General features: G+C 38.4%; 2 protein-coding genes across 2 annotated transcripts; both read right to left on the bottom strand.

The window, feature by feature from the left end:
• Positions 1-3,874: 3,874 nt before the first annotated feature.
• Positions 3,875-4,987, bottom strand: TLP-3 (thaumatin-like protein 3). The gene is made up of 2 exons (XM_086603796.1): positions 4,848-4,987; positions 3,875-4,753 (listed from the first exon to the last, which is right to left on the bottom strand). Exons 1-2 carry the CDS (start codon positions 4,897-4,899, stop codon positions 4,062-4,064), a joined length of 744 nt encoding a protein of 247 aa, XP_086459922.1. The 5' UTR covers positions 4,900-4,987; the 3' UTR covers positions 3,875-4,061.
• A 2,086-nt stretch (positions 4,988-7,073) lies between these two features.
• Positions 7,074-11,536, bottom strand: LOC147501423 (putative 1-acyl-sn-glycerol-3-phosphate acyltransferase 5). The gene is made up of 4 exons (XM_086606468.1): positions 11,394-11,536; positions 9,356-10,268; positions 8,852-8,982; positions 7,074-7,601 (listed from the first exon to the last, which is right to left on the bottom strand). The coding sequence occupies exons 2-4, from the start codon at positions 9,976-9,978 to the stop codon at positions 7,162-7,164; spliced, it is 1,194 nt and encodes a 397-aa protein (XP_086462594.1). The 5' UTR covers positions 9,979-10,268; positions 11,394-11,536; the 3' UTR covers positions 7,074-7,161.
• Positions 11,537-16,501: the final 4,965 nt, after the last annotated feature.

Genomic DNA, 16,501 nt, shown 5'->3' on the forward strand with positions numbered 1-16,501 from the left:
TCTCGAAGCTCTCGACGTCGACAAAACGGGAGGCCACAAAAGCAAAAGTAGAGACATCGATTGGCACAATAAATACCTAACCCACCCAAAGCGTAATGGGAGTGTCGATAAACGCCATCGCAAATCACCGGGTTAGGACCATCGTAAAACCACAATGCCCCGGAGAACACTGCTGGAGTTGCCGATCAAACGCGTCTTAGTCAGCCTCTCTAAAAAGGGATGGTGGACAAGTAATTTAATCGCAAATACCAACTTAGAGAGCCCAAAGACAAGCACGTAAAGAGAGCTAACTCACACCGTGGATCGCCTAGTATAGCTAAAAACGTTCATCAAAGTCACAACCTTTTCAACACGCTTTGCAAGCAAGGCCCCGACAAAGGATGGATCGATCTCGACCGCACTCTCCAAGCAACCTCGACTCCCTGCGAGGGCCGGACAAATCCGGCGAAAGAGACCGGAGTGGAGCGACGTGGATCCAATGATGGCCAAAATAGCTCGGTTTAGCCACATTAAGAACCGATCCATAAGAAGGTCCTTCTTCCCGAATCATACTCAAAGCCGCCGCCACCGCTTCAGATCTCCAATCGAGTCCCATCATCTAGATACCACGCATGTAGCAAATAACTCCACAACTAGATGGATCCGCTAAATCGGGGATGCAACACCGGTGCAAATAGAAGGGGGACCCAAAGTGGTCGCTTTGTGGACCCCATGAGCGGACCATATGTAGCTATCCCCATATATAACCTCGCAGTTGACAATACAAGTACTCAACCCAAGGGGGAAATAGTCATAACGGATACTGAACCTCTCTTAACATAGTAGTCCGATCAACCATGTTAAAGGCGCTCAAAAATCTACAAGCAAAGATCGAAAAGAGAGGTAATCACATCATTGTTAGCATACACTACTATCACGGTTGGCCAGCAAAAATCGCCTCGCACACCGAAACACCAACCCCATAATCGAAAATCCCGCAAGTATCCTACCACATCTTGGGAACTCCTTTCATTGCAATCTTGGAGACCAAAATCGGCCAAACCATCCCCACGCCTATAGGGCCGAATACTATTATCCGGCGAGAAGTGGAGTAAGCGGAGCACTCGCGAATGAATTCGCTAACGATCGTGGACATCGCCCCTCAGTAACAAAAGATTCACCACGGGGGTCAATGCATCTAGCAAATCGACGATATAGGCCGCCGCAGCCCCACTCATGGCATCCAACAAATCTTTGAGCTCGAAGACCATCACGACCACAAGAAGTACCCTTTTGAAATGACCGAATACATGACAAGGGCATCTCTCTACCACTAAAGGAGGCTCAAAGAAAAAGAACGATCGGTCTCCACAGTGGTTGTCGATCGGGTGTTTCTCCTCTAATGCACATATAGTCTCCGCAGATTGGAGGCAACTCCTGGCCGATGATAACACTTTTGACCGGGCCGCAAAAAATGTCCATCGGCAACTTTCAGAACAAATGACGACATTCCGAAAGTGGAGGCAGATTTCACGTCGGTTAGATCAAGGAGACTCGTTCTGAGCACTCTAAGAGATCGAAACATCCCGCCGGGCTCATTCCATGTCGTCAAAGCATGGAGAATCTGTTTTTGCTGAAAGTTTTTCCTCGTGCCAGAACGACGTTCCTGACGATTCTGTGGTCGGAAAACTTGCAGAGTGCAACGCGGCAAGAGGAGGAGACGAACCCAAGACATAACTGAACTAGGATCAGTTGTAATATCCCAATTGCAACTTTGCAAGTAGCCTGTGGTAAAGCATATCGAAGGTGAACATCAGAATGAAGTACAATCATTTGTATAAGCAAAATCTCAAAATATTAAATGGACTATTTATCGACATCAACGTGGGTGGTTGTTTTTGAGATCTAAAACCAAGGTTCTGTCTTTTTCACAGGAAACAATGCGCTAGATACTTGCTGTTGTCAGATTGTGAGGATAGAGAGAGGGATGCCCTATAGAGAGATGGGAAATGGGAAGGTGCCAAACATAGTCATTAGTTTCCATTATTGGTTTAGTACTTTAGACCTATAGTTGAAGCTATTTGTAAAAGTGTCAGTCTTTTTAAAAATACAATTTTTAGGTGGGTTAATAGAACTTGTAATAGAATGCGCATGATTTAGCAAAATGGGTAGTAACTTATGTGATATGAATGCCCTGCCTAGATGTTGAAAAGACTATAACTGTAATCCTATTATCTGATAGTAATAGAAAAAGGGTGGTTAGCAGGGGAAAAAAAAAAAAGTACTTTAGTCCTACTTAATTTATGTAAAATCTAGAAGTCCAAAATTTGTCACCAAAAATTAACATCGAACCAAAGCCGAAAGTTTCGGTATTTGAAGATATTTCGGACCCAAAACCGATATATATCAGAAAAATCAAAAAATTGGATCGATATATCATTTTTGCCAATTTTAGTGATAATAATAAAAAAATCAGAAAATCGGGATATGTCGAAAATATCACCGACATATAACAATATATATCAGGATATATCGGTCAACATTCAACAAAACCGATCAAAAGTCAAACTGTCCAACCAAGTCAAATGATATATATCGAAATATGTTGAAATATATCACCGAAATATATCTTTATATCGGTTTAAAATTAATTTAATTTTCAGAGTTAATATTTCAAATGTTTCGAAATCGATAGGCTAAAAAAACAATAAATATCGGCAAAAAATTGATTTTTCGACCGATATTTTCGGCCTTGCATCGATCAAGTCAACAACATATCGATTTGATTTGCAACTTGAGCGCGGCATGTATGCTACAGAGCATTTCTACGCTGGATAGCACCCCAAAAAACCAAAATATCATTCTAATGGGGATATTAGAATTTAGAAGGCTCATAAATTTGGGTAGCGTGATAAAACTAGGCTCAAATTTGTGTATTGTCTAATAGATGTCATAATAAGTTTCAGGAGACTGATGACACAGTTTCTATTGTATGTGTGTTAAATTTTGATGGACGGCAGAAACTGTGCCGTCTATCCCAAAAAAATTCAACTTAAGTTACAAACTAAGAGACGGAGAGTAGAAATTGTGCTGTCCCTATCCATTTAGCATTTAAAAACACAAAAGAGTGATTTGAATGAAATTCAAGTTTTGGTATGTCATATTTGATTGGGCAAGGTAAAAACCCTAAAATCTTATGTGTTGAGTTTAGTAGCTCTCCATTGGACCTGCTTCTAAGCTAACTTGGACACACAAAGACTCCAACCTTTTATACTTTTAATACTTTTAAGCTAAATCCCAAACTAAATATTATAGAAATAAGGGTTAATTTGTCTAAACTCCCCACATTTGCCACCAGTTTGTAATAAAACCCCCAGATTTGATTTACGCGGTCTAACTTCCATCCCAATTCCGTTGGTATTCTACTTTATGCCAAAATTACCCCTAAATTTCAAGTGTAAATAGGAAAAAGACGAAATTTAATAAAGCTCTTTGTTTAGGGATAATTTTGGTATTAGGTGAAATACCAACAGAACTAAGATGGAAATCAAACGGCATTGGGGGTAAATTATGATGTTTACAAATATATGGATGATTTATTATAAACTAGTGACAAAAGTGGGGGTTTAGAAATTAACCCTAGAAATGTATCTCAATGCAAATCAATAGTTGTCAGAGTCCAAATGAGGACAACAAAAGGTACGAGTAAATGATATATAGTCTCTTGAGATTCATCATTCATGTCATTAGCTTAAACACACGCCGACCGTAATAAAAACAGGGAATGGTTGAAGTAGTAGCTCTCATCTAAGAACCATAAAGAAGTTGCAACTTGCAAGCATAGATTTAGGCAGATACAATGAGTAACCCTTTAACTTGGAGTCATGGGCCGTTAAGCAAATAAAAATATTATTATTGAATAGAATAATTTTCAATTTATTAGTCTAAGATAAAACAACCATCAAGATTAAAATTTCAATCCCTATATCCCTAACAATAACTATCCATCGAACACTAAGAAACAACAACAACTCTAAGAAATTCTCTTTTCTTCTATCAAACTAAAAACAAGAAAAAAGAATCTAAGAATCAGTTGGGCAGAAGGTGATCAAATAATCAGTACCAGTACAAGTGCAAGTACTAGACCCATCATCGTAAGCATAACTATAAGAAGTGGGGCAAGCGCTCTTGAACATCTGCGAGTACTTCGTAGGCGAACAAGTAGACGGGCTACCGTGATCCGCAGTGCAACAATATTCAGGAGTACCAAATGCCGCGCACGCACTTTTACACGCCACTATGCCGCTTGAAGTAGTAACTTGAAGTTCCGCTGGACAGCTAGCATTCAAATCCGCAACACAACCAGCATATTGGCAATCACCTGTTCCACCACTTGGTTTAATTCCAACACCTACATTGTACCCATCAACTAAACTGACGTCGTAGAAGTCTTGACTCATAGCAGACCCGCTTACGCCTAGTGTAAACTCGGCTAAGCTCACTGGTGGTACGCCGCCTCCAGTGCACTTTAGTACACCACCACAATCTCCAGTAGCACATACGCCGGCACCATTGTTGTCAAAGTTGCAACCAGTACGCGCCCAAAATCGACCTGACCAACCTGGTTGTGCTGTGAGTGAAATTGATTGGGAGGGTGCTAAAGCAAACCCGCCTTCACCGAGGGGTGTAGCGTTGTTTCCTGATAATGTTCCTGGCCATACTGTGTAGCTGCATTGGTTTTTTAGTGTGAATACTGCTGCATTTGCTATGTTTCCTGCAATATAATGGTTACAACATATATGTCAAGAGAAAATAATGTGGTAGCTAGTTCTGAACACAAATAGAAAAGTTCTTGTATGGAGACTTACCGAAGAACATGAACGTAAGGAGAAGAAGAGAGATTTTTTGCTGAACCGCCATAGTTTGTTTTCTTGTAGAGAGAGAGAGATTGAGGGGATGGTAGCAGTTAGAGGAGGAGTTGTTGAGTTGTTGAGTTGTGGAAGTGGGTTCATGTATTTATATTTTTCTGTTGCCATTTGGTGTTTGATTTTTTTGTTTTTTGGATTTGGCAAATTTTTGAGGAAAGTGTCAAGATGGTGAACCGCAAGGAATCAAGGATATTGATTCATCTTTTTGATGTGCTAAAATCTTGAACGTTAATCAGTTAGTTTAGTTTGTATTCTTGGACGGTCCAGATCAATTTATCTACATTACAAAGCAGCTTGATTTTCAGTTTAGAGATTTTAGATTTAGGCCTTCACAAAAAAAGAAGATTTTAGATTTAGCAATAAGGGTACGTAAGGTGCCTCTTTTTGTTTTTTTTTGTTTTTTGATATTTACTTAAGGTGCCAAGAAGGTGAACTACCATGATAATGAGTCTCTTTCAGATGTATTGGAATCAGGAAAGTTGATCAATCAATTTAGTTTGTTTTCCTGGACGGTTAAGATTAATCAAGCTAATTTGTTCCATGATATTGTACCTTGAAATTTAACATAATTTAATTTTTGGAAAAAAATGGATGTTTCTCTTAGAAAAATGTAATGGGGAAACTGTTGGTATACGTGGCAGAAACTTTAGCATCACGTTAAGAGTGTTTTCTCGACAGAGAATATAATCAAGAGGTGTTAGTCGTGTTCGTGCATGATGGCGTAATACCAGCGCGGGCATCACTTGATATAAACATCAGCTACCATTCAGTGCTACTCGTGCACGCTCTGACGGTTACTGTGCTTCTCCGATTTCCAAGCAATGCCTGGATATCAAATTAACTGGCCCAAGTTTGCGTTGATGCCTATTCTACATAAATTGGTACAGCAAAATTATCATTTTATTTCCTGCTGGCCGAATGATTATGACTTTGTTTTGTCTCAAAATTTATACATGGGCCAAACGTTCAGTACAACATAACAGTCTTATTCACTGTACAAACTCATTATTCATTAATTGTTCCATTCAGAAAAGAAGTGTTTATTTTAGTTGATGTGTTACGATTGACTAGTCTCTTTAAACTTGTTTTCACTTGTTCCAAACTTCAATTTCAGTGTAGACAATGGAGAGAGCAAAAAGAGTGCAGCTTACCAATCCCAGTTAAAAATTCCACCATACAACACCAAACGCGTTGTTATCTACAAGACTACAACTATAATAACTTCCTCAAACAATACCATGAAAAACACCTGAACCACATAGACACTACAACAGCGTGACAGTTGAGATTTTTTCGGAGTTGGTTTTTTTTTAGAGTTGATGATGATATTCCATTTTCTCCGTGGATTAGGTAAACTTCTCACACGATCAGACAGCCTAACAGAGTAAACATAAACGATTACGTAACTAAGCTCAGGCGTACCAAACATACTGACTGATAAGTTGATAACTCTGGATAAGGTGGTTGATTCTGGTGATGAAAATATGGACTCAAGACCCCTGTAATACTGCACCTGCCAGTCAGCAACCTACCACTTCAAAAATCTTCCACTTCATTAGACAGTGAGACAGACCCATATATTGTTTGGTAACATCCTAATCTTCTGCTCCTAATTTCTTTGCTAAGTAACAATGAGACCTCTAAGGTTTGATATGAATTGTCGTTTGTATTTTGCACACGAAGTTGTATCGTATAAAGTTCTTTTGGAGACAAAATCGCCTAAAAACTGGGCCTCAAAATTTTAGCAAATTTACCTACAATTCTAGGGGATTTAATAGTTTCTTCAGTCGATTTCTATAACAGTATTATTCCAGGATTTTAACAGCTTTACAAGGGGATTAAAATTTACTAGGTCTACAACCCACAATAATCTTTTCACCGTGTGTAACCACCATCACCAAAGTATACTCTGACAACCTGTGGATTCCAGCATCCCTTTCTTCAGCAAAGAAAAATTATCTCAACAATTATGTAGCAACTCCTGAACCATGGTGGGGTGGTTTGTGATAACAGAACTTGCAAATTTTACGAACAAAGCAAACTAGATACCTTCAATTGTGAAGTCATCACTCTAGCCCAAACGCGCAAGTGCTAGACGTTTCTTACTTTCATTCATATAACTGAGCAAAAAACCAAAAAAGAAAAGGAAAAAACAGTGCAGCAGTGTACAGAAAAAAATTAATTCATTGATCATGAAATCAGTACACCAGATAATTTTCTTTGCGGGAATTTACAGTTCTGTAGTCCCAGTCTTTTACTGGGACTTGTGATGAAACATGTCCTTCACAAAGCCTAGAATTGGTGATGGTCTGATGTTGAAACTAGTAGCAAAGGTAAGATAGGTACATGATAAAGCAATGTATATTTTGAACCAGATGGATGAGAAAAATGTGAGAAATGTACACATGCTAGTTAAAGCAATTATTGCAGAAAAATTTACCAACCCCTTTGACTTAGAAAGATTGCCTTCTGTTCCTTGATTAGGAAAATAGCCATTAATTTTAAAATTGGATAGCAATTGGTCTTTAAGTTGGAATGCTTCCATCAACCAAGTAGCAGCCTCATCTTCATTTGTTGGGATCTTGTTAAGAGTGACACAACGAACATAAATGTGAACTTCAGAAGGATCCACACCAAAAAGATTGTCCGTGAAAGTAGGGCAACGGTGCTTGTAGGCTATAGTTACATCGTAGACTGCAGAAAATCAGAGAACATGAAGCTTGAGTCAAATGATACGTATAGAGAAATGACATAGACTTTTTTTTTATGAACAAAAACTTTATTAATGTTGAGAAAAGGTTACAAATAGGTTGGTGAGGAGTGTTTCACCAGAGCCTACAACAATAGGAATACAAAAGACAAAGATGGCAGAGAAGTACAGAAGAATTTCCAAGAGGAGTAGATATGGTTCTACAAAATATTTGTTAGCTAATCTCACGAATCACTCTATATTGCAAGTAAGACTTCAGTTTAAATTGAGAAATTTTTAAGGTTCTACATTATCAACTGACTTTAGCTTGACAATCTTTAGTTAACAGAGTATTGAGATGTTTATAACCTGTTCTCACAAGAAATGTTAATTAGTTCTTTCAAAGAGTCAAAACAGAGAAGCTTTTTGTAGTTTGCTGATTTTTGTGAGATGGCATAATGTTCACAAGGAAAATTTTCAATTAAGGATTATGTTTAACTTTAACACAATAGTTCTTCGATACCTTTCCTAGGTCTAGGCTGTTTGGCCTTTAATCACACTTTTCTCAGTAACTCAATTTGTGTACAGCTGTCTATGTCGTTGAATATTTATATTTTCGTAATTCTTCTCTGTATGCCAAGTACATGTCCTCTTCAACCATCGCTCACAAATTTAGAAACTTCAGCTACGCCTTTCTTCCAGCAGGTAGTCATAAGAGAGGATAAGAAAATGAAATATCTCAAAATCCTCATCTTCGCTATACTCTCTAGGTTCAGGGGTCTAGGGGTAAGTTAGGGTAATTAGAGAGTTCTTAGGAATCATGGAAGAACTAATAATGAATAAGTTGGTTCACGGGTGAAGACGTATTATGTGTGTGCCTAGTTTCAGTGAAATGTGGATCTAGTAATCTTTATGTTTTACTGGCAGGATACTCTCTCAGCTACCTATTGCTAATAAACTGCACATTCCTCAATGGAACAGAACAAATGGCTGGCCAAGGCAGAAGTCAAAGTGGTTAGCTATACTCTTATTAAGTTAGAAAAGTGGCACAATTTATGAAACAAAATACTCCAAGGAAGCCAATTCAATCTTCCTAGTATGATGGAATATATTTTGTTCTCATTACAATATTAATATTTTAGTTTCAAGAAATGATTTGTCACTTACTCACACCACCAATTGAAGTGGATCCAAGAAAAGCAACATACATGCAATAAAATGTTCCAAGTAGAAGATGATGAAAAGGAAGAATAACCTGCATCCAATGAGTCCCTCAAAACTTCCAAGCATGCAAAGAAGCCCTTGGTTTTTGGAAGAAGCACGTTTTGAAGGACAGGCAAGCCATTCTCAGTTGCAAACTTTTGACTCTGTAAGCATTTTTGTTCACTGCAGATAAATGCATCGTCAATTAATAAAAAATTATGAAGTTGTAATGCCGATATCACACGTTAGACATATAATGTTTCTTCAAAACAAAGGCGCAAACAAGAATTTCTGCAGACTGAGATCTGATAGAGAGAAAAGCTATAAACACGTTCAGAATCTAATATCTGGCACTCAGGGACTAACTTTTTACTTGATTTCAAAATAACAGTACAGAAAAGACAATATTGCATGCAACCAACTGAGATACTTTGGTTTTAAAAAAAAAACTGAAAAAAACAGAGGTACTTCAACACTCAGACATGGCAATGTTTATAGTTATGGTTGGCAAGCATGTAAGTTGAAAGATCAGAGGATGAAGGAAATAGTGAATTACCTGAAATCAGTCCCTTCTGGGAAAAGAGCAAGCCATAAAGGATCTTGAGGATCAGTAAAAGTTGAAAGCATTTTGTGCATGTTTGATTCATCAACTTCCCATTTCCTTTCCACCGAAATAAAATCCAGGATGTGAAATCCCCATCCAAATATTGGTAATTTCATCAAACTACTTTTAAGGATATACTTGATATATCCTAAGCGTCCCTTTCGCAACGCAAGGTCCCACAAGTACATCCAATCAACCTCAGTCCTATGGTTCACAAGAAGCAAAGCACGTTTTCCTGCAGGAAGAGCCTCTCCACCAAAAACCACCTTCGTCTTATTTATCCTCTCAAAGAGATAAGGCCATAATGATAGCCATGTACCGAAAAAAAAGGACGTCACTTTCCTGCTATACTTGACACTGAAAAGTCGAAACAGAACAGCAACCACAGGGGCAAGGTACACTAACATCATGAATGCTGTAGAAATTAGTATCAATAAGCACAACAGACCCCTTAACAACCTAAGAGGAGTTAAAGGGTGGTGACGAGGTCCATCATTTGAATTGGAAGGCCTACTAACTTCGGGCGTCTTTTTATCATTCACCCCATCGTCATTGACAGTAGAATCCCCATTCATTTTCTATATTGGCTCCACGAGTTAATTGCTTTCTTTTATCTTTGTAGAAACTTGATTGTGCAACCAAATAATCATATCAATCCCAAAGTGAAGGAGGACAGACAACTGAGGACCTAGGATTGAATCATAAGGATGCTGTAGGATTACATAATGTGGGAGACTTGTGTGCACAGGTCCATAACTTCAGAACTCCAGTAAACTTGCAAAAATTGCAGTCACAAGAGCACCAACAAGGAGAAATCTTGGCAAACACTGAGAAGGAAGTTCAAATGTTTTATCATTAAGTTCACCTGCGCAAAGAGGGTAGTGGATGGACTTAGAACGGCATGCCGGACATTTTTATAAGTAACCACTGAGACACACAGGTCATTGAATGTAAGGTTACGTATTTGCATAACTAAGATACATAATTAATTAGATGCCTAACTAAGTCGGTGACAATTAACTGCACTATTTAAGTGAGAAATATCAGGTTCACATATGTTGTTATTCCAACAATGGTTATTTTTCTTTTTCATAAAGTTTTGCAGCTTTAAGGAACTCATGCTTTCAATTGTGTCTACTTCCTATTCCTACATATGGTATTTCCATCATTGAGTAAAATCCGAATAAGGTTTAATCACTTTTCAAAAACCCAAAGCAGGCACAGTTTACCAACTTGTATGATTAAAATGCTACAATTCTCAACAACTCCTATGAGCGTAAAATACTGGGGATTTTAACAAAACACAATAATGCAACAAAGAATGAGAAAATCATGGAAATACTAAGTGTCTCTAACATCACTTTTTCTTCTTAAGCTAGGCCTCATTCGTCATTCCCCTCACCTCACATATCCAATATCCTTCCACAAAAAACTTGCTTCACCCACATTTATCCCTGTTCAAAATCCCATTTCTTAGTGAACCAAAATCTAGTAACAAAGAGAGACTACGAGTTTAACAATGTCGATACTGTCCCCAGTTACGCCACCCAAAGGCCCAGGTCGGTCCAAAGCCTGCCCACCCATCACAAGTATATTACAATGACTAAGCATCTCAAGTTTGGGCTAACCTAATGTGAATCCAAGTCTTCATATCCAAATTACCATTACGCAATACAACAGTAAAAATACACATCTCATTCCAACCATCCATTTTTTACGACGGAAAAGTCAAAATGCAGATTACATCTTCATATAGTCAGCTCTTATCAAAAACTTTTCTGAAAATGAAAAAAGGATTCAGATCTAGAAACCAAAGAACCACTTACTTACTTGAATGAAAAAAAAAGGATCGAATCTATTTATCTTATGTATGTCGGGTATAATAACGGTATATACACTAAAAGACAAATGAGAGAAACGACAAAACATTATTTTTTTGTTTCTTATAAAGATATATATATATAACAACAAGAGTACACCGCCGTCTTACCTTGCTTCTTGTATCTGCATCGAGAAGGTCGTGAACAAGTTTTGAGAGAGAAGTAGAGTTTTTTGGAATGGTCGAGTGGGTAACTACTGCCTACTTTATGGAACTTTTAGGATACGCATTTGTTTCAGTGTCCTTTGCTTTTCTATTTTGGGCCTTTTTGTTTTAATGCCATGGGTCCTCCAAGCCCATTTTGTCAACATCTTATTAATGTTTGGTGAACTCAACCACTGTATTCATTTCTTGTCAACTTTACAACCTGTCCTTATTTTACTAGCTTAATTAAAGGTCCTGTTAATGATGGATCTCAATTTGTGTTTGGCGGACTCCCACAAAAAAAAACAATTATTACAAGTTTGCCATTAGTTTTAAAAAATCTAAAAAAAAACAATTATTACAAATATATTATTAGTCCAAAAAAATTTGAATTCGAAACCCCAAACTTAAACGACCCGACTAAATGTTGATTGACTAAGTCCCAAACGATTTACCAAATCGTTTGGGACTTAAATCAACGACTCTAAATTTCAAACGGTGCCCAAGTCGTTTGAGGAGACTAGTCCAAACGATCCGGCCATTCACCCTGGCCAAGAGCCCAAAACACGTAACTATATATTTTTTCAAAGTTCAAATCCCAACGACATACGTTACATCATTTTGACTAAGTCAAAACGGTGTGGTGATATAAGCACCCAAAACGTAATATTAAAAACCGAGGACATAAAGATTTTGGTCAATTATGTGTTTAATAATCGTGTAATAATTATATTTTCGTACTTTTGCGGGTTTCCGAATTAAAATGAAGATAGCGATAAAACATGCATCAAAGTCACGAGAATACTGGGAATATTTGGAGTTTCCCACTTTCGACCCGTAAAGGTGAAGTTTCCAAAAAACGTAACCCGTCGCGAGCGGGCCCACATATGAAGAAGCGAGGAAACTTCCGATGCTTTCGATCGGATAAATCTAGATAATCGACGTTGGCTAGTGAAGCTGCCAAGTACAAATCTGGGAATATTGGAATTCCCGCCAATCCCCGTAAAGCCCAAACAAAGCAACTAAAGAAGTTTCCAAAAGAACGAGAACCCGGTCGCGAATCGGGCCCACATATAAAGAGGCGAGGAAACTTCCGGCTCAAATCGGATAAATCTAGGTCCGGCGTGGGCTAGTGAAGGCTACCATAATGACGGGCGGCGAACTTCTGCTTGATGAGGACAAAAGTCGTAAAAGCGCTAATTTTGATTTACCGCCAATGGACACAAAGTGGACACATTATGCGGCCCGAAGACATGATGAGTCGGCATAGGCGGTGGCAAATGATGGTTTCAAATTCATGCCACCTTGCAATGAGAGAAGACACGTACACTGCTCAATATGGAAATGAAATAAAGCAAAAGGACAATTATAAAGCATGGCGACGAAAACGATAAATAAGTTTTGTTTAAGTAAAAGCAAAACTTTGTCACGCGTGAAAACAAAACCTCGACATTCAAAGTTTTGAATGTCTCAATTGGAGTAAAACAAACAAAACCAAATTTAATGATCCTCCGGACATCCTTTATATATATGAGGGCTTAGCGCGCCATTAGAAGGTCTTCGACATACTAATGCTTTAGCTACGTTTAGTTTTCTTTCTTGATTACCTACCTACGCCATTTTTATTTCAAAGAACTTAATCTGATAAAGTTATTTTACCCTTAATAACGGTCATTTCTTTTCTTGTTAATTTACGTCATGCATTTATTTACTTAATGTATCTGACAAATTTTATTATTCTGCTATGATGATGAGCTAATTCCCCACCGGGGGAGGGTTATCTTTGCTTCGTGTGAAAATCGGATTGACTTCGTTAATATTCTAGAATCACTACTTAGGAATTAGGCATAGAATTAACATCCGGTCCCAAAATGGCGAGGCTGTACAAAGTTAGATCTTTGATGCTCGAGCGGTCTGGCGCTACGAAAATGTCTGTAGCGACTCTGCAGTGTCGAACGACTCTCCAATTCGTCGGTGATGTGAACTTGTGCGGGGAGGGAGATAATATACCGAGAGATGTGGTATTATTAAAACTCCTTATGCTAGTGAAATCGACCTAGAGATGTGGGCATGCACTAGGGATCATACTTCGGCGTCGTCTCGAAAGCGAGGCGAACTAGAGATGTAGTGATTTGGTAATAAAAGCTGTTGAAAAATGATTCTTGCATGAGCATGATTAACTCTCTCCCCTGTTTCTCTACATTTCGTTTACCTATATTTAATCACCGTAGTAATTTACATTACCGTTAATTTAATTAAAACCAACTAAAAAGAAACCTAAAATCCTACTCACTTAAAGTTGTAATTCCAGTTGTGAACCTATCCAGAGCCACTAAGGTTTGGGCGATCCCTTACTTCGACTATCCTACCAATCCCACGTGAGTAAAGGTAACTTGACTAAAAAGCGTCTGACTATCTGGACGTTGGACTTTGGACTTTGGACTTGGACTATGGACCTCGGACTTTGAATTTGTGGACCTCGGACTTAAGAAATAAGTAACTAAAACCAATAAACGTGAGTAAAATAAATAAGTTTTTATCAAATGGCAAACCCACGCAAGAAGGACTCACGGCTTAACGTAATAAGCTGGAATACATCCATAAAACCCTCCACTTACCTCATCATCTTTTTAATTTTCATTTTACGTTTACAATACTAACTCTTTACCGTAATTTTTTTTTCTACTAACAAATAACCGTGAGCCAAGTTTTGTTTATTTTCATTAGCACGATCCCAAATTACTCCGTAGGAATTTGAAATACTAAGCGGACAAAAGAGTCTCGGGCCGAGACTGAATTAGTAAACAAAGCGAAACTAACACGGAGTATCAACACTCCGGTTTTCAGTCTGAGCCACTTTTCCTTTTCGATTACTCTTTTGGGCTCTTTGGTCTGTTTTTCTAGTAGCATAAGCTCGGGGAGTAGTCGATCCCTATCTGAGGAATCGCGGGGCCGCCCGGTTTCAAACTCTTAAACTCCTCAAACTTTGTCGAGGATATTATTAAGCTATAACTTTGTTTTACCTCGTATATTTGTATGTTAACATGAGAACTCTGTGCATGTAAAGGTGGTTAAATCATCACATATTCACGTAACACAATTAATATGATTAAATATATTTTGATATATCGTAGCACCAAACCACTTGCTTAGAATATTTTTGTATGTGTATGTTACATCAATTCACATCACAGCGGTATTCAATTGCATGAGTTAGTTCTTGACATTCCCAACTCAACTCATTATAACTTACACATAGTTGCATGTATAGGTAATATAGATTTGCATGGGTAGACTTTCTGCGTAAACTAGTATATGTTAGTTAGTTTCTATTTTGGCATCTATCGTTTTTAATTGCATATTTCGTAATCAAGTCTCCATAATACACTAATCACGTAAATTAAAATTAAAAAAAAAAAAAAAAAAAAATTAAAAATTAAAAATATTAAAAAAATTAAAAATTAAAAAATCATAGTAATTAAAAATTTTCATCTAAATCATCTTAATAACACCCCGCATAATACACCATCATAAATTATCCTATTCCATCGATTGCCTAGAAAACTTGAAAAAAATGAGGTTGCCTAATTAAGGAGCGTGCTTGCTACGAACAACCTCCCTCGATTCTCGGGGAGACACGGCTTTGAATATTCACCGTTATCCTAGCTTCCCTGCTTTCGAGTTAGCAGCATTTCGAGGAAGGCGTGTTTCAACTCCCCTCCTAAACTCCGGTCATTATTAAGTTCCTTATGAGCACTAAATTAAAATTTATATTTGTATGAGACTACGGATGCGGTAAACATAAGGAATTAGAACTTACATATCATCGTCGAAAATACAAAAAACAAGCGTTTATGTTATCTCCTAGGCATAGTTCCTCCTCCGTAAATCAACCTCGTCAAACATCTCCATTTCCATTATCTCCTTTAATTATGGGTGAAGAAAACCTCCGCGGTCGAGAAACCCGCTTCGGTTCTATCTTGCCTACTGGGAAGGACACGCTTCTTCTGCGTTAAACTTCGATCACGATTGTAGGTGATTTTTAAGTATTCCGCCAAACATTTTCGGTTTGTTACTGTTTACCATGGTTTAGACCATGAAAAACCGTCAATCATCTTCTTCGTCGGATGCAACAAGTAGTCACCACTTTTCGCCATCCGGTTTACCAACGAACAAGTCTTACTTAGGTTGTTTCCGCTTCACCTTAGTGATAAAGCTTCGGTTTGGCTCGCCGGACAAAGCGCCCAATCCATTGACACATGGGCCAAACTAGTTCAAGCATTCATGATAAAGTTCTATACTTTCGGAAGAAAACTACGTAAATGCTTCAAAAGATTCAATTCTTTTCGCCCGGCACCCCGGGAATCCTTTTTAGGGCGTGGAAGCGGATTCTTGATCTACTTCCGAATGTCCCCATCATCGGCTTCGACACGGCTTGTATTAGTCCGTTCATTTTTTAATGGTCTCTCGACCATCAAAAGGAAACATTAGACATCATGAGCGGCGGTTGTTTCATGGACAAAGGCTCTTGAAGCATACACTTTTCTTGAAAGCGGGCCTCCGCGAAGCACCCATTGGGAAACATTGATTCTTCTAGATCTTCTAAAGACACTCCTACCAAAGTTACGTCTATGTTCGAGGTGGAACCCGATCCGAATTAAAACTCTAATCGAGGACCTTAAACAAAAGGTCGATGCTCTTTCGGTACAAGTAAATGAACAAAACCCAAACAGGTCATGGCTGCCAACGGCTTCCCCATGCCCTCTTTTGCTTAAGTCCCGAGCCGCCCGATTCTTATTGTCCTTTGGTATATGAGTGTCCTCCCCTGACCTTCCGAAGAGGCTTGTGCTTTCAACATCCCTAATGCACCTTGGCGACAACATCCGAATTTAGCTTGGGCACCCCTGTCAACAACAAGCTCCTCGGTGGCAACAACGTTCTGTCATGCGACCACCCAGCGAATTACAATTCCTATCGTCAAGGAAATCCTCCACAATTTCAGCAAGGGGCAAAGTAATTTTCCCAACAACGCAAATATGGGATACCAAAACAACCGCGAACCTTGTTCCCGTAAC

This window comes from Coptis chinensis, chromosome 4, assembly GCF_015680905.1.
Source record: "Coptis chinensis isolate HL-2020 chromosome 4, ASM1568090v1, whole genome shotgun sequence".
Lineage (NCBI taxonomy): Eukaryota > Viridiplantae > Streptophyta > Magnoliopsida > Ranunculales > Ranunculaceae > Coptis > Coptis chinensis.